The sequence below is a fragment of the Callorhinchus milii genome, unplaced genomic scaffold (assembly GCF_018977255.1).
Source record: "Callorhinchus milii isolate IMCB2004 unplaced genomic scaffold, IMCB_Cmil_1.0 Scaffold3, whole genome shotgun sequence".
NCBI classification, from domain to species: Eukaryota; Metazoa; Chordata; class Chondrichthyes; order Chimaeriformes; family Callorhinchidae; genus Callorhinchus; species Callorhinchus milii.
In genome coordinates, this window is record NW_024704744.1 from 3,378,784 (window position 1) to 3,397,581 (window position 18,798).

At 46.7% G+C, this 18,798-nt stretch overlaps 1 protein-coding gene across 1 annotated transcript in view; it reads right to left on the reverse strand.

Annotated features, from left to right (window-relative positions):
• Window positions 1–18,798, reverse strand: part of LOC103185594 (regulating synaptic membrane exocytosis protein 1) — a 229,299-nt gene that overhangs the window by 85,292 nt on the left and 125,209 nt on the right. The window contains exons 6-9 of the mRNA XM_042332866.1: window positions 10,114–10,181; window positions 6,918–7,028; window positions 2,762–2,861; window positions 1,984–2,107 (exon numbers count right to left, since the gene is read on the reverse strand). Of these exons, the coding sequence (XP_042188800.1) occupies window positions 1,984–2,107; window positions 2,762–2,861; window positions 6,918–7,028; window positions 10,114–10,181 (403 nt within the window). The remainder of the gene's footprint in view (window positions 1–1,983; window positions 2,108–2,761; window positions 2,862–6,917; window positions 7,029–10,113; window positions 10,182–18,798) is intronic.

The window sequence follows — 18,798 nt, forward strand, 5'->3', positions numbered from 1 at the left end:
TGGGGGAACTAAATGCAATCCCACTGCCCCCTCCCGCCCGCCCGGGTAAATTCGGTGAAAAAAATCAGCATTTATTTAATAATAATCTGTACATTTGGTATAACGCCTTTCACACCAGGAGGATGTCTCAAAGTGCTTCACAGGATACATGGGTACATTGTAAAGTGGATTTCCATTAAGTTGGACATTGTTCTGATGTGAAAGTCACTAAATAAACATAATTTATTGTTGTTGTTGTCGTTGAATTGACTGTGTATTTGTAGGCAAACATGGCAGCCAATTTGTGCACAGCAATTTCCCTACAAACAGCCATGGAGTGAGTGCCCAATTTTATTTGGGGGATTGTTGGCCAGGACACTGGGAGAGAGAAACTCCCTTCTTTTTTCGAACAGCGCCACTGGATCTTTAACATCCACCTGAACAGACAGATGGACCCTCGGTTTAACGTCTCGTCCGAAGGACGGCACCTTCGACAATGCAACAGCCCCCAGCTCTGCATTGGAGTGACAGCTTACACTATGTGAGTCCAAGTCCCGACATGGGGCTTGAACCCACAACCTTCTGACGCAGAGGCAGGAGTGGTTTAAATACCCTGGGGGTTTATCAGTGAAAATGGGTTAAACAGATAAACGACAAAACAATTCCCACTTTAATGGTCCTTAACAACCGGCTTCGAGAAAGGAGGTTGAGGAAACACCAGGGAGAAAGGGGTTGGAAACGTGAGAGTTGTGGGTTTAACCCGGGTCAGGAACAGTGCTGCTGGAGTGGGTTAGAGATCAGGGAGAGGGGGAGAGGGGAGAAGTCAAACTTCTCTGACATGGAGATGGGTGGTAGGGGAGGAGGAGGGGAAGGATGAGAAAAAGGGGAGAGAGTCAGGACCTCCCAACAGTTCATAGGATAAAATGTTTGCAACTGGGGGGGGGGGGGGGGTGGAGAGGTTGCGAGAACATCATTTTACTGGTTTTGCTTGAAGTTCCATACCTCTGTCCTTGAGGAATAACCGCTCGCAAACAGGGACCAGAGGGGCAGTGAGAGAATAATAATACTAATAATCCTTGCATATGATATAGCGCCTCATTACGCCGTTGATTCGTCTCAAAGCGCCTCACAGAACACAGAATATACTGTAAAGTGAATTGACTGTATGTTTTGTGGGCGAAACGCGGTAGCCAATTTTGCGCACAGCAGTGTCCCACAAACAGTCGTGGATTGAAGTGACCAAATTATTATTGCCCAAAGTTGTCAGGTTGGTAAAGCGGGCTTTATTGATTCCACCAGTTGCAAACTTGTAGCCCCTTAAAATTGTGAGGAGCTGCAGTAGTGAGGGGGAGGAGGGGGGGGGGGAACAGAGCGGGGGAAGAGCCGGAAACCGTAATGGACCCCAACGGACCAAAGCGTGCTGTGCGTCCGCTGGTGAGGGACGGGGGGGGCGGTGGGGTGTCAAAGCCAAGCTGCGTTCGTTACTCACTGGTAAATTTTACACACCCGCCTGTGGCAGTTTTTGGGATGCAACTGACAAAAGAATCTTCAACGAAGAACAGACAGTTGGTGGGGTGTGGGGTGGGGGCGGAAGAAAGAGATGTTAAACGCAAACAGACACCCTGCCATGGGTTCACGCGGAGATACAGAGGCAATGCATCGGAACCCAGCGCAACACAGCGCTCTTCCCCTTCTGTACAAATCCCTTCGCGCCCTGGCACCTCCCCTAACCTCTCCGAACTGCTTTCTCCCCACTCCATGACCCGCTGCCTCCGCTCGGCTGGCTCTGGCCACCTGCTTGTCCCTCGTCCCCTCCGCTCCACCACCAGCGGCCGTGCCTTCAGCCACTACGCCCCGGAACTCTAAAACTCTCTCCTTCAATCCCTCCGCCTTGCCGTGTGGCAGCAATGTGTTATTATGCCTCAGTCCCCTGTCAATGACAGTGACACAGCCCAGTTCCCTAGCTCAGAGCCACAGTCACACAGAAACGCTCAAGAGACTCACCCTATCGGCCTTGAAACGACGATTTCAACCTGAGGTTCCGATTTCGATTCCAAAATGATGTTGTAAACTTCTTCGTTGGTCGCCCCCGGCAACGGCTTGCCATTCCACTCCAGCACCTCGTCACCTGCGACCGGGAAATAAAAGCAGATTCACCAACGTTCCACCCACTCCATCCAGGAATAGCGACCACAACAGCAGCAGCAATCATCTGCATTTACACAGCGCCCTGAACACTAGAGAGCGCCACCCAGCGATGCACAATGGTGGGGTCGGACACTGACCAAAGGAGCAGTGGAAGTTGGCCTTGGGCGGTGTCTGTTAAGGCAAAAGGATTTGAAGACTAATAATAATAATCCTTGCATTTGATATAGTGCCTTATCACGTTGTTGAGACGTCTCAAAGTACTTTTCCTGGGTTTTCCCCATCGGGTCCCAGATAAAGACTGAATTGCATGTGATGCTCGTGACACTGAAACGTCTTCAAGTGTTTGGCAATGATGTATTTGTAGGCAAATGGGGCAGATTATCTGTCCACGGCAATGTCCCGCAAACAGCCATGAAGTGAGTGATCAATTATATTTGAGGGGATTGTTGGCCAGGACAAGCGGGAGAGAAAAGCTCCTTTTTCTTTCCGAATAGTGTCATAGGACTGTTAACATCCACCTGAACAGGCAGGCAGGGCCTTCAGCACTGGGTTGAGAGTGTCGGTGAATAATTCTGTGTCGAAGTCGTCCTGTGCCTCTTTCCCCTGAATGCATCAATGTAAGGTTTATGCTCACCAGCTCTCAAATGTCCAATGATATCGGCCAAGCTACCCTTTTTTACTTTGGTGATAAAGGCTCCTAGTCTCCCCACGTCGGTCATTTTCCCTCCAACCACCTGGGTGACAGAAAGGTCAGGTTAAATCTCCACCGGAAACTGTTCTTCTCTCCGTCAAACGGGGGGGAAAAAAAACAACTTTATCCACAAACAGCAGAGATGGCTCAATACCGGAGGACCCCATTATGACAGTCATCGCTTATGTGTGGCTTTGCTCACAGCGCTGGTGTCCAGTGAACAAGGACCAACCGTGAACACAGTGTCCGGCGCAAACCATTCGGACCAACATGACTGCGCCGGGTCTTTGAAAAGAGCTACCCAAACCAATCCCACTCCCCCGCGCTCTCCCCATAACCCTGCAAACTTGTCCTCCCCAAATAATTATCTACTTCTCTCTTAAAAGTTGTTATTGAATCGGCTTCCACCGGCCTTTCAGACGATGCATTCCAGATTCCAACAACTCGTGTGTGAAAATATTTCTCCTCACCTCACCTCTGTTTCTTTTAAAAACTATTTTAAATCGGGTGCCCTTGGGTTACCGACCCACCCGCCAGTGGAAACAGTTTCTCCTTGTTCACCTTATCGAATCCCCTCATAATTTTGAAAACTTCTATTGAGTCTCCTCTTAACCTTCTCCGCTTCAAGGAGAATAATCCCAGCTTCTCCGGCCCCTCCTGATCACTGAAGTCCCTCATTCCTGGTACCATCCTGGGAAATCTCCTTTGCACCCTCTCCAGTGCCTTGACATCCTTCCTAAAGTGTGGTGCCTATGATCACAGTCTCTCTCTGAGACCTAACCAGTGTTTTATAACGGTTCATCATAACTTTCTGACTTTTGTATTCTGTGCGGCTATTTATAAAGCCCAGTATCCCATATGCTTTTTTAACAGCTTTATCTCCCTGTCCTGCCACCTTCAAATATTTACTGATATGAACCCCCAGGTCTCTCTGTTCCTTCTCCCCCTTTAAGATTGTACCATCAGCTTATATTGCCTTTCCTCATTCTTCCTCCCAAAATATATCACTTCGCATTTCTCCACAATAAACTTCATCTGCCACGTGTCTGCCCATGTTACCAGTCTGTCTATGTCCCCTTGCAGTCTGTTACTATCCTCCTCACTGATTACTATTTTTCGTAGCTTAGAATCATCTGCAAACTTGGAAATTGTACTCCCTATACCCAAGTCCAGGTCGTTTAAATAGATCAAAAACAGCAGTGGTCCCAATACTAACCCCTGGGGGACACTACTGCATACTTCCCTCCAGTCAGAAAAACACCTAAAACCTCCCGTTCACCATGCTGCCACTGTCCCTTTAATACTGTGGCTTCTATTTTGCTTACAAGTCTCTTCGGTGTCACTTTATCAAACGCCTTTTGAAAATCCATATAAACTACATCAACTGCACTACCTTCATCCACCCTCTCTGTTACTTCATCAAAAAGCTGTGTCAGGTTTGTTAGACATGATTTGCCTTTAATAAATCCATGTTGGCTGTCCTTTATTAACCCATATTTTTCCAAGCGAAAATTTATTTTGTCCCGGATTATCGTCTCTTGAAGTTTCCCCACTACTGACGTTAGGCTGACTGGCCTATAGTTCCCAGGTTTATCCTTCTGCCCCTTTTTGTGCAGGGGAGTAACATGTGCAACCCGCCAGGCCTCTGGCACCACCCCGGTGTCCAATGAGGATTGAAAGATTGTGGCCAGAGCCTCTGTTATTTCCATCCTTTCTTCCCTCAGTAACCTACGATACACCCCGTCCTACCTTGAGCATCGATAACCTTTTTAGTACCTCCTCTCGGTTTATTCTTATACTATCCAATTTCTTTAGCCTCTCCTCCGATACTGGGGTATTGGCTGCATCTTCTTTTGTGAAGACAGATGCAAAGTACTCATTCAATATGTCAGCCATGCCCTGCCTCCACAAGAAAATTTCCTCTTTGGTCCCTAATTGAACCTAGTATAAATCCTCGCATTTGATGCATTTGTAGCACCTTATCACAGCATCGTGGCTTCGCAAAGCAATTCACAGGACATACTGTAAAGATCAATGACTGTGCATTTTGTCAGCAAATGCTACAACCAGTTTACGCACAACCGTGTCCCACAAACAGCCATGAAGTGAATGGCCTATTTTATCTGGGGGATTGTTGGCCAGGACACCGGGAGAGTTTCAATTTATTTTAAATTTTCGGATATGGTAAGAAAGCACAGTAGAGATTAGAAAGAGTTAAAGTTTATGATGTTTTAAAACATTCCTTGTGTTAATTTACACCCAGATTATCGCCACTAGGTGGTAGAGCTCCCTTCCCAGGAAATGGGATTCACCAGATTCACCAGAATTATACCAGGCCTTAAAGGGTTAAATCATGATGCAAAGTTCGCATAAACGTGGCCTGAATTCCCTTGAGTTTAGAGGGTCGAGTTGTGATCTAATTAAGGTTTTTAAAATAATAAAGGGATTTGATAGGGTAGATACAGAGAAACTATTTCCTCTGATGGGGGAATCCAGAACGAGGGGCATTAGAATTAAAATTAGAGCTAAACCATTGAGGAGTGCAATTAGGAGGCACTTTTTCACCCAAAGGGTAGTGGAAATCTGGAACTCTCTGCCCCGAAAGATCAGGGTATCAAGGGATATAGAGCAAAGGCAGGTAATTGGAGTTGAGGTACAGATCAGCTATGATCTAACAGAATGGCAGAACAGGCTTGAAGAGCTGAATGGCCTCCTCCTGTTCCGATGTTCATATTGATCATCTTGGCCATCTCTGACCTTAATGTGCAGCAAGGCTGTGTCTGAAGGTATTATACTGGAGTCCTGTAGCTCAGTGGTTAGAGCACTCGCCTCACAAGCGAGAGACCTGGGATTGATTCCTGGCAGGGTGAAACTTTGGGCAAGTTTCCTTACTCCACACGCCTAATAATAATCCCTCAAGAAAAGAAAACAATAAAAATTTGGTCACTCAATCCATGACTGTTTGTGGGACATTGCTGTGCGCAATTGGCTGCCACATTTCGTCCACAAAATATACAGTCAATTCACTTTACAGTATATTCTGTGAAGCGCTTTGAGAAGTCTAGAAGACGTGAAAAGCGCAATACCAAATGCAAGGATTGTAATTGTATTAGTCGTAAATTTAGATGGGAGCACCATGGAGGGAGAAATAAGAATGTTGTTTGAAAAGAGAGTCAGATGTTTATAAGGGAGCTTTACAGGCGAGTAAGGGAGAAACAATGCCGTGAAAAGAGATGTAGGTCAGCCCAGTGATCAGAAAATCGATCCGCTGATTACTGGGAGCCAGGGAGTCTGGCAGTCATGGTTTTAATGGGTGAATGGTGAAAGAGAGTAGGGAAATAGAAGGGAATAGGGATTAGAGTACATGAGTCTGGTGAAGAGTGAGTTATATAATAACCATTGCATTTGATAAAGAGTCTAATAATAATAATAATCCTTGATATAGTGCCTTATCGTGTCGTTGAGACGTCTCAAAGCACTTCAGAGAATTTATACTGTGTATTTGTGCGCAAACAAAATAGCCAATTTGTACAACAATGTCCCATAAACAACCATGGAGTGAGAGTCCAATTATATTTGGGGGGTTGTTGGCCTGAACACTGGGAGAGAGAAACTCCCTTCTCTTTTTCAATAGCGCCACGGGATCTTTAACATCCACCTGAACAGGTAGTCAAGGCCTCAGTTTAATATCTTATCCGAAGGATGGTACCTCTGACAATGCAGCGCTTCCCAAACACTGTCCTGGAATGTTACTTTAGCCCAGGGTGATCCAACTGGTGGCCCTCGGGCCGCATCCGGCCCAGTGGAAGATTTCATCTGGCCCGCGAATCATTTCCAACTTCATTGTCCGACGAGCAAATACACACAAGCGCCTGCCCTGAGCCAATCAGAATAACATATTGCTTATGCAGCCCACAGATGTTTCTCATCCAGCCCTCAGCAGCCAAAAGGTTGGACCAGCCTTCCTATATGAGTCCTGACGTGGCACATGAATCCACGACCTTCTGACTCGGAGACAAGAGTTCCACCGACTGAGCCAAAGCACCAGTCTGGACTCGATGGCCTCGGTAGTTGTGTGGATTCTACGTGACGCACTGACCTTTAACCCCAACAAGGAGCCGGATTCTTTGGGCATACTGGTCCTCTTGTTTAAGATGATGCGTCCAATCAGACGATCCCCTTCTTTGGATGGCTGCCATGTAACAGGATGCTGTGAAATTACAAGTTATCGGTTTAAGAACAGAAGAATTTGCCGGACAAAAGAAGACCTGGGTCCATCCAGTTCACCCTTTCACCATCCTGGCAGTCGCCTGACATGTCGTGTCCCAAACCATATATTGTATCCCACGATATTATTTTTGACAGAAATCTATCTAGTTTATTATTGAAACAAATGATACTTTCTGCTTCCACACGTTTACTACTCGCTCACTGGAGTAGTGTTTCCACAGATTTGTTCTGAATTTATCCCCCCCTTTTCATCCTCTGGTTCTACTTTTTAGCACAATGTTACTCAACAGCTCAAAGCCCGTCACAGAATTCACTCTGAAGTGTAGTTCTCGTATATTTTGTGGGCGAAATGTGGCAGCCAGTTGCGCACAGCAGTGGCCGACAACCAGTGGTGGATTGAGTAACGCCTTTTTCGGAGTGGGGGGAGGGGGGGGGAGGGTGGGGTGTATTGCCCCTGGAAAGCGATCCGCCAATCAACTAACAGCTGGATTCCTACTTACTGCTGGGTAAACAGAGGTGTGTGCAGTCAGAAAACTTGTCTAAGATTTTGCTCCGGCCTGGGAATCAAACCCAGGTCCTCTCGCTGGCAAGGTGAGTGTGCCAGGGGGTCAAGGGATATGGGGCAAGGGCGGGTATATGGAGTTGAGGTACAGATCAGCCATGATCTTCTAGAAGGGCAGAACAGGCTCGAGGGGCCAAATGGCCTGCTCCTGTTCCGAAGTTCCTACGAATCCAGCGAGTAGCATATTCCGTGCAATGATTAAGAAGCCTGTGTAAAACCAGATCAGACAGCTAGTTAAAGTGATTTAAAGAGCTCGCCTTGGCCAGGAAGTGTCCATTATCCTCAGCTTAAATATGATGAACAGCACTGTAATAGCTGCAGAAACAGGACTATAAAATGCCGACTCGTTTTTCTTCACCTATTTAATGAGAGCGAAGCCATTGGAGCTCCGCTCAGCTCCTCGCTCTACATAACAAAACACTGTTTATACATCTAAATGCACCATTTTACAATAACGATATCATAGTTCTTGCACTTGATATAGTGCCTTATGTTGTCAGGATATCTCAAAGCGCTTCACAGGTTTTAAAAATAAAAATAATACTTGCATTTGATACAGCACCTTTTTATGCCGTTGAGACTTCTTAAAGCGCTTCACACAATATACTGTAAAATAGAGTGACTGTACATGTTTGGGCAAACGTGGCAGCCAATTTGGGTACAACAAAGTTCCACAAACAGGCAAAGACAGTGACTAATTTTATTTGAAAGATTGTTGGCCAGGACACAGGGAGAGAGAAACTCCCTTTTCTTCTACGAATAGTGCCACAGAATCTTTAACGTCCGCCTGAACAGGCAGATGGGACCTCGGTTTAATATCTCTATCGAAGGACGGCACCTCCGATAATGCAACATGTCCCAGCACTGCATTGGGGTGTCAGATATAGAGGCAAAACTACTACCACCTGGGCCAAGCTGATACTATTCTAGATCATTTTACGATCCTGAACACTTCAGTAAGATCTCACCCTATCCATTAGGGCTTTGGCTTGCAGGGTTAACAGGAGCTGAGACCCTCCTCTTTGACCGTGCCTTTGGTCGCCCTCCTTTCCCCCCTGCCCTCCACCCTCCGTGATCTCGATCCTCAGCTCGAGTCCAAAGCATTAACTGTCCAGATCCTTGGGACATCCTCCCAACACGAAAGGTGCTATACAAATGTAATGTTATTGTTGTTGAGTGGGATGGTCTTCCCTTCCAACTCCTCCGATGAGCCTGTGTTGTCATCAGCAGTGCCCTGGAATACTGCAGACCTGCAATTCAGTAACTGAGACAGAGGGGCAACTTGTTCCGGCATTCCATTGCCAAACATATCTTGTCACACGCGAGGACTTTAAACTCGCAATAGTGCTGGGGGAATCGCGACATGGTTGGAGGTGCCATCTTTCAAATGAAACTCTCAACCATACATTACTCTACAAATCCCTCCACCCCTTGCACCTCCTTACTTTGGAACTATCTCCCTCAATTCTCTGCTATGCCCTATCCTTCCCCATTTTCAGATCATGCCTGGAGAGCTTCCTATTCGACCATGCTTACAATCGCCTCCCTCCATCCCCCAGCTCGGCATCAAGCTCCATCACAGGAAGACACCTCCTGTACGAAAGGTGCTACATAAATGATGTTAGCACCCATAATGACTAAACTCTTCGCAGGCAATTGATGTCAAGTGTAGCGACTGTCTCACAAACAGGCTTGAAGTGAATGATCAATATGATGGATTGTTGGCCAGGACCCTGGAAGCAACTTCCTCCTCTTTTCTGAACAGACACCGTCTTGAACACTCTTGCCTTTGAGACAGAAGGTTGTGGGTTCAAATCCCAGGTCGGGACTTGAAGTCACATATTCTAAGACGACAGTCTGATGCAGCACTGGGGGTGGTGTGTTGCATTGCCGGAGGTGCCGTCTTTCAGATGAGATGTTAAACCGAGGTCCTGTCTGCCTGCTCAGCTGGATGTTAAAGATCCTATGGCACTATTCCAAAAGAGAAGGGAGTTTTTCTCTCCTGGGGTGTCCTGGCCAACAATCAACCAAATAAAATTGATCACTCACTCCATGGATGTTTGTGGGACATTGCTGTGCTCAAATTGGCTGCTTTGTTTGCTTAAATATACACAGTCACTTCATTTCACAATAAATCCTCTTTGAGACATCCTTCCAATGTGATAAGGCGCTGTATCAAATGCAAGGATTATTATTATTTTATTACGTGATCAGGCAGATCGGGCGAGATATGGCACCTCTGACAATGCAGTGCTCACCTCAACCTCCATCAGCGCACTGAGATTTGGACCTGAGCTGGGGGTTGGCATCAGGAGGGGTGGAGGGAAGGGAGGGTAGGGGTAGGAGGGTGACCAAAGGTGCGGTCGAAGAGGAGGGTCTTGGGATGTGCCTTGAAGGAGGCAAGGGAAGGAGTGAGGCGATGGGACTGTGGGATGAAGTCCTCGGTGACCCCCTACACACACACCCCACCCAGTAAAGTCACCGTCGCTGTGGATAAACTCACCGAACTGATGGGGAAGCTCTCGCTGCTGTGCCAGGTGGCCGGGTCCAGCCAATAGTAATCCAGATCACCTGTAGAAATACAACCAGAGAGAACAGCTGGAAGCGGAACCAAACCTGCTGGCTGCACCGCTCAGGGGAACGCAACGGACCGACCTTTCCTTTGTCATTCGTCCTTCCCTCCCTTCTTCCTCACTGTCTCGTTCGTGTGCAGTCTTGCCGCCTTTGGAGTGACACAACCCACTGATCCCACTTGAGTTCTCTGATGACTTTCCTGGCTTCACCCCGTGCTTGGCTGTACGTTGCCTTTCCTGCAGTTCTAGTCTGTTCCCACGAGCTAACCTTCTTATCTCTGGGATTTCCTTGTGTAGGTGGGATGCTGGGAAATTCTCAGTTTGGTTTGGATACTCTTAAGCACGGTGATGGGTTTCCGCACGTGTCAGACACATTGTCTCTCTCCCCTCCTTAAGAACATAAGAATTTGCTAGACGGAAGAAGACCAAGGTCCATCCAGTTTGCTTTCCACCACCCTGGCAGTCAATTGCACATGTCACGTCCTAAACTATATATTGTATCCTGAAATATTATTTCCTAACAGAAATCTATCTAATTTGTTCTTGAAAGAATCAACACTTTCTGCTTCCACTGTCTCTCTCGGGAGCCTGTTCCATATGTTTACGACTCGCTCACTGAAGTAGTGTTTCCACAGATTTGTTCTAAGTTTACCCCCACTTCAATCACAGGCTGTGTCCTCTGGTTCGACTGTTCAGATAAATAAAACAGCGTATAATGGTCTGCATTATCTAGGCCCTCTCAATTCAAATCTTACCTCTTTGAATGCAACTAAGACTACCTCCCTCTTCCCACCCCCACACCCCACCTCCCCTTTCTCCCTCGCTCGGCATCCAACCCCATCCCTGTGAAGCACTTTGAGACTTTACCCGAATGTGAAGAGCAGAGTATAAATACAAGCTGTTGTTGTGATGCTCTCTCCTCTCCTCAAAGCATCAGTCGCCCCAGTCCTTCCACTAAGGGTCAGACCCACATTCGCCCTCCTGGCTGCTGCCCCCTACTCCTGCCCCATGTCACCATCTGTGGCCAAGCCCTTCATCCACAATGTCGCAAACCTCTGGAACTCTCTCCTTCCATTCCACCAACAGCCATGGAGTGAGTGACCAGTTTCATTGACAGGATTCTTGGCCAGGACACCAGGAGAAACTCCCTTATCTTTTCTCCATTGGATCTTTAACATCCACCCAGGACAGGTAAACGAGACATAGGCTTATCACTTCCTTGAGATATTTCAAAGCGCTTCACAGAATACACTGTGAAGCGAATGGACTGTATATTTTTGGGGCAAAACGCGGCAGCCAATCGCACACAGCAGTCAATGTCCCACAAACAGGCGTGGATTGAGTGCAAGTATTCTGTGAACGGGTTCCCATTGAAAACAAATTGTTTTTCCATTGTTCGGCAAAAAAACTTGTCTCTTAACGAGAATTCCCATTATAAAGATTGATCCGAATTTCCGGCCAACACTGCTGGGAACGACACACAGAGTGAACAGCAAAAGCAAAACGCATGTGATAACACACTTGATGAGGTGGATAAATGAAACATCTCACCAGGATGTTAACATAATAATCCTAACATTTGACAGAAATTTGTAGAAATCATTGGTTAGGTGCAATTGGAGTGCTGTGTCCAGTTTTAGGCACCTCAATTCAGGAAAGATGTTAAGGCCTTATAAAGAGTGCAGAGGAGGTTTAAGAAAATAATTCTGGGGTTGAAGGATACAGTTATGAGGAGAGATCGGAAAGACTGCAGCTGTTTTTGTTGAAGCATTAAAGGTTGCGGGGATCCTGATAAGAGGTAGATATAATGATGAGGGTTTTGTTAGGGTAAGTAGGGAGAAACTATTTCCATTGATAGGTGAGTCAGTGACTAGGAACGTAATTATAAGTTACTCACAAGATCAACAAAAGAACTTAAGCGGATTTTTGTCTCTCAGGGTAGTTGGGATGTGGAATAACCTGCCCAGTAGAGTGGTGGAGGCAGAATCCATTGTAGCTTTTAACAGGGAACTAGACAGGTATATGAGAGAGAGGGCCTTGAAGGGGGTTTTGGGATAATATGGGGCAGAGGATTTGAGGTGACGTCCCTGCTCTGTGAGCTGGTACAGGTGAGATGAGCCGAATGGCCTCATTCCGCACTGTAGATTTCTACGTTACCATACGTCGTTTTCTGGTAAAATAAATCACTCCGACTGCAAAGCCTTGCTAGCCCGAGCTCCTGATATGATACCAACAGGAGCTTTATTTCTGGACGAGCCGCTGCTCACATCACCGAGTGCGGTAACTCCAGGAGGAGAGCAGACAACGGGAATAAAACAACGCTTGTATAGTATAAATCAGCAACGTAGCTCTGCTTCACTCACTGCTCAACCCCACTCATTCACTCACGCCGATCAAACAATCCTCGACTGTTTGTGCGACGCTGCTGTGTGCAATTGGCAGCCATGTTTCGCCCACAAAATAGACAGTCAATCTGCTTTACCGTATATCCTGTGAAGCGCTTTGAGACGTCTGAACGACGTGATAAGGCGCTATATCAAATGCAAAGATTATTATTATTCATTGCACTTTACTTTGACAGCAGCAGCTCTGTCACTGAGGTTTCTTTGGTATAATAATAATCTTTGCATTTGTTATAGCACCGTATCATGTCTTTGTGACGTCTTAAAGAGCTTCACAGAATACATTGTAAAGTGGACTGACTGTGTATTATCTGTGAAACGTGGCAGCTAATTGTGCACAGCAGCGTCCCCCAAACAGTCGTGGATTGAGTGACGAAATTTTTACAACACAGAATATATATTATATTTACAATACAGAAAGCCATGCCTTGATTATCAGCCAGGATACTGGGAAAACTCCCATCTCTTTTCAAATAGTACCATGGGATCTTCAACGTCCACCTGAACAGGCAGACGGGACCTCGGTTTAACGTCTCATCCAAAGCACGGCATTGCTCCCCCCAGCCCTGTACTGGAGCATCAACCTAGACTAAATATATATGAAGGAAGTGCATGTTGTTGAGTTGTTGAGTTACTAACCACAGCATGACTCTGGGGACACGGGACACGGCAACTGTCTTCTGCCAAACAGAGTCTCTGTAAATAACCCAAACACATCAGCAAACGTCAATAAACCTGTCGACAAAGTACCGGCCGGTTCGGACCAGCCGTGGAGGCAAAGCTTGAGACGGGCTTGAATTATTTAGTTACCTCGCACACCAATATATTCTTTTTTATATCTAAATCAGGGTGGTCCAACCTTTTGGCTGCTGAGGACCAGATTCCCTATTTGAGAAACATCCGTGGGCCATATAAGCAATATTTTTGTGTTTCCCCTCCAGAAACGTAACACAAGATTTACAGGTTACAGAAGGAGGGGGTGGGTCAGATGAAATGGAGGCAGGGGGCGAATTAAATTGGCCCACGGGCCGCATCCGGCCACCAGTTGGACCACCCTAATAAATAAACAACAGCATGCTTTTAAAGATACAAGCCGCCGAAATTCTTCCACTAATCACAACCTTTACCTAACATACGTCCCTCCATCACCTCCCCCTCTCCCCGCAGCACCATTCCCCCATCTTTCACCCTCCCCCCCACCTCGCACACCCCGCTCCCACACACCACACACTCGCTCTCCAAATGCACCGACAGGCAACTGAGCAGCTTGTGGCTTTAACATGCAAATCTTGCCACCCGCCTCTCCCCCACCACATCATTAAAACGCATCGCATCCCTCCGACTCGCACCCACTGTCTCTCGCTTTTTACCTGACCCCAAGTGCAGAGTGTTAAAGAGAAGCTGCAGGAAGCCAGAAAACATTCTCGCCGCCCTGGATTACAAGTCTCGGAGTCCGTGTACGACCAGCAGATAGGAAGCTGATTCCTCGGCTTTCACAGTCCCAAGTCACCGGAGCCGAAGCCAAAATAGCTTCTCCGGGAGCCAGGGATATTTACTCCACCACTGAAATCCCACCCGGCAAACAACACGCGAAACACTCTGGTCGTCCGAATGAAATCTCTGCAGAGCACTGCAATTATTGATTATCACAGCAACACACACACACACACCCCGCTGCTAACTGCCTCCGACACTGGGCGAGAGAGAGAGAGAGAGAGAGAGTAATGATCTGACTAGTCCTGCCTTTAACTATCTCACAAGCGAAATGTAAATTCCCTCTGTACCGCAGCCCATCACACAGAGGCAATTCATATAGCTACAAGCTGGGCGTTTAATATATATATATTACTGTAAATATATATATACTGTAAATAAAAAACATACAGTCTGCTCTGCCTCAGGCATCGTTCCAATCGATACGGTTGCTGATCTTATTATGACCATTTAATGGTGTATTTCCCAGCAGAAAGATAATAGATTACACATCACCTAGCTTCCCCCCCCTCACCCCCCCCCCACACACACACACCCACACACACACCCACACAGCAAGTTAAAAACTCAGCTATTTGTCCACTTGCTAATAACATTGTGGGGGGTGTTGATCTCGGCTAAACTGCCAGTGTAGTGCTGGGGGTGTGGGGGTGGAAAGGGAGGGTTCTGACGGGTGGGGCAAACCGGAGGCAGGTTTGCTTGCCCTGTAAGTAGGAACGCGGTTGTTGGTCAATTGGTGGATCGTTTCCGGGGGGGGGGGGTAATAATCCTTCCAAAAAAAACATAATAATTTGGTCACTCGAACCACGACTGTTTACGGGACATTACTGTGCGTGATTGGCTGCCGCGTTTCACCTACAAAGTACAGTCAATCTAATTTACAGTATATCCTGTGAAGCGCTTTGAGACGTTTCAATGACGTGATGCAAGGATTATTATTCTTATTATATTGTCAGTGGTGTTGTGTTTCGGAGGTCTCTGTCTGTTCAGGTGAGTGTTAAAAATTCCACAGTACTACAACAACAATTTCGCCCTTCACGCAGGTAGCGTCTTGGAGCACTTAATGGAGCCGCGGTTTGATGCTAAGCTGGAAAGGGGAGATAATGGCGGTAGAAGAAAATCTTTAGGCGTGTTTTGAAGACGGGCAAAAAGGGGGCAAGACGGAGGGCTTGAGGCAAGCAGTTCCAGAGGTTTGGGGCGTAGCGGCTGAAACACGGCCGCCGATGGTGGAGCAGAGGGGACGAGGGACGTGCAGCAGACCTGTTCCAGCTGAGCGAAGGCGGTGGGTTGAGACGTGGGGTGTGAGCAGATCAGAGAGAAAAAAAGAAGGGAGCTTCAAATGGCGTCCTCGCCAATCCTCCCTCTACCCACAAAACAACATTGATTGTTGACTCTCGCCTGAGTCAGCAGTTAGCGGGTTCAAGCCCCCAGACTCAAATGCACGACTGACACTCCTGTGCAATGCTGGGGGATTGTCGAATTGTCGGAGTTGCCGTCCTTCCGATGAGATGTTAAACCGAGTTCTCGTTTGCCAGGTTCAGGTGGATGTTAATGAAAAGAGTAAGGGAGGTTCTCCCACTATCTCTCAGCTAAATTGGTACTTCACCTTCTGGTTGTTCGTGGGACCTTCCTGTGTGCAAATTGGCTGCTATGTCTGTCTAGAAATACAGGCACTTCACTTTAGAGCAATTACCTGTGAAGCATCTTGAGACGTTTCACCATTAATGGCGTTATATCAAATGCAAGGAGTATTATTATTATTATCATTGATTATTACATTAACTGCATAAAAACTATTGTACATTAGACCACAATAACATAATAGTGAACCCTTGCATTTGATACAGTGCCTTATCATGTCTTCTACGCTTCTCAAATCGCTTCACAGAATATACAGAATATAGGTGATGAGAAATATTTTCACACGGCGAGTTGTTGGGATCTGGAATGCATTGCCTGAAAGGCTGGTGGAAGCCGATTCAATAACAACTTTTAAGAGAGAAGTAGATAATTATTTGGGGAGGACAAGGTTGCAGGGCTATGGTGAGAGAGCGGAGAAGTGTGATTGATTTGGATAGCTCTTTTCAAAGAGCCGGCACAGACATGATGGTTTGAATGGCCTCCTTCTGTGCTGTAGAATTTTATGATTCTATGATACTTTAAAATGAATTGACTGTTATATTTATGCCCTCTTGTTTTGGACTCGTTGAATGGAATTCACAAAGTAGAAACAGTATATTAACGTCAATCTTACCGAATCCTTTCACAATCTAATGCTTCAATCAGGTCCCCTCCCAATCATCTCAATCCAGGAGAGAAAAACTCCAACCTGTCCAATCTTTCTTGATAACCATAACCACTAACTGGGATTGATTGGATAGCTCTTTCCAAGAGCTGGCACAGGCATGATGGGTCGAATGGCCTCCTTCTGTGCTGTAGGACTATGATATGATTCACTCATCCCTGATAACATCCTGTTGTGGAGTCCTGTAGCTCAGTGGTTCAGAGCACTTGCTTCGCAAGCAAGAGACCTGGGTTCGATTCCCAGCAGGGCAAACCCTTGGGTAAGTTTCCTTACTCCACACGTCTGATAATAATCCCTCAAGAAAAAAAGCAATAACAAATTGGTCACTTCAATCCACGACTATTTGTGGGACACTGCTGTGCGTGATTGGCTTCCGCGTTTCGCTCACAAATATACAGTCAATTCACTTTACGGTATATTCAGCGCTTTGAGATGTCCAGGAAATGTGAAAAGCGCTATATCAAATGCAAGGATTATTATTATTATTATAGTTTGTACAATTGCCTCGCAAGCGAGAGGGCTCGGGTTCAATTCCCGGGTGGGGAGAGACCTTAGCCAAGTTTCCTTACTCCACACACCTCTTTTTACCTAGCATTAAGTAGGAACCCGGTTAATAGTCCATGAGTAGATCACTTTCCCGGGGGTAGTAATCCCTTAAAAAAAATGTGGTCACTCAATCCACGACTGTTTGTGGGACACTGCCGGCTGCCGCATGTCGCCCACAAAGGATATTCAGTGAAGCACTTTGAGACATCTCAACGTCATGACAAGGCACTATATCAAATGCAGGGATTATTATTATTTTTATAATTTCCTCCGACTCAGTGTCCGTGCCACATCGACTCGCCTCTGCAACAGCTCGCAATGCAGTTTAGATAAATTATCCTTCTGCAGAGCCGTGTGATGGAAGAAACGTTAAAAAAAAAACCTGCCCAGGCATAGGAGGCTGCTCAATATTTCACAGGAAGGAAAAAATCAGCAGATTAAACGTCAGAGAGATAATACCTCACACGCCATTGGCCTGTCAGAAAACCAAGCATGTGAGACTGGGAATGATCTGAACACTATCAGCTATGCACACACTACATAATTATAATACTCCTTGCACTTATCGTATCACCAAAATGGTTCACAGGAATTTTTATGCAATATGGAAGAGACTGTGTTTTGAGGGCAAACCCACCAGCCAATTTGCACACTGCATTGTTGTTGTTGTCCCGGAAACAGCCATGAAGTCGTAGATCCTGTGGCTCAATAGTTAGAGCACTCGCCTCGCAAGCAAGAGGACCTGGGTTCGGTTCCCTGGCAGGGTGAAACATTGGGCAAGCTTCCTTACTCCACACTCCTCGGTTTACCTAACAGTAAGTAGGAACCTGGTTGTTAGTCGATTGGTGGATTACTTTTCCAGGGGTAATACTCCCTCTGAAAAATAATAATTTGGTCACGTCACTCAATCCACGACTGTTTGTGTGACACTGCTGTGTGCGATTGGCTGCCGTGTTTCACCCACAAAATATACAGTCAGTTTATTTTACAGTATATTCTGTGAAGGGCTTTGAGACATCTCAAAGACCTATCCAATTTGCTTACACCCCCTTCACAACTTGCTGTCTCCGCTGGGCTGGCTCCAGCCCCCTTTTTGTCCCTCGTTCCCTCTGCTCCACCATCGGTGGCCATAGCTTGATCCACTACACGCCAAAACTCTGGAACTCTTTCCCTCAATCCCTCCACCTTTGCCCCCTCCACACTTTCGAATCGTGCCTTCCGTGATCGTGCTTCTGGGTCACCTCCTCATTCCCTCTCCCCTAGCTCGGTGTCAGATTCCGCCCGGCCAAGTGCTCCGTGATCCTGCCCCGCGTGAACAACACGGAGACCAAAGGCACGATCGAAAAGGAGGGTCTTGAGATGGGTCTTGAAGGAGGTAAGGGAGGGGGCGAGGAGGAGGGATTGCGGGATGGAGTTCCAGGGGGTGGGGCAGATTGGCTGAAGACCCGCCCTCCAATGGACGAGGCGGGGATGTGAAGCAGGCGGGGGCTGCTGAGTGGAGGGAGAGGGCAGGTTGGTTGGTGAAAGGCACTATATAAACACAAGTTGTTGTTGGGTGCAAACTGGCTACCTACAGAATACACAGTCGCTTGACAACAATTACTGGTGGAGTGCTTTGAGATGTTTGGACGTCAAAAGGTGTTGTGTCAAGTGGAAGGAGCAACAGAATTTTGAAACAAATCTGTTTCTTTTCAGTCTAAAAATAAAACCTTGTGGTTTCCATTTCCACCCAAAACACATCGAGAACCAGTGGCTCTAAGGAAGAGATATTGCAATCACTTGGAAGAAAAATGTCTCTAATTAGTCCAGAAGGCAGAGGATGGGATGCTGACTTTTGAGCTATGGGAAATGATGAGGGTGAGTAACAT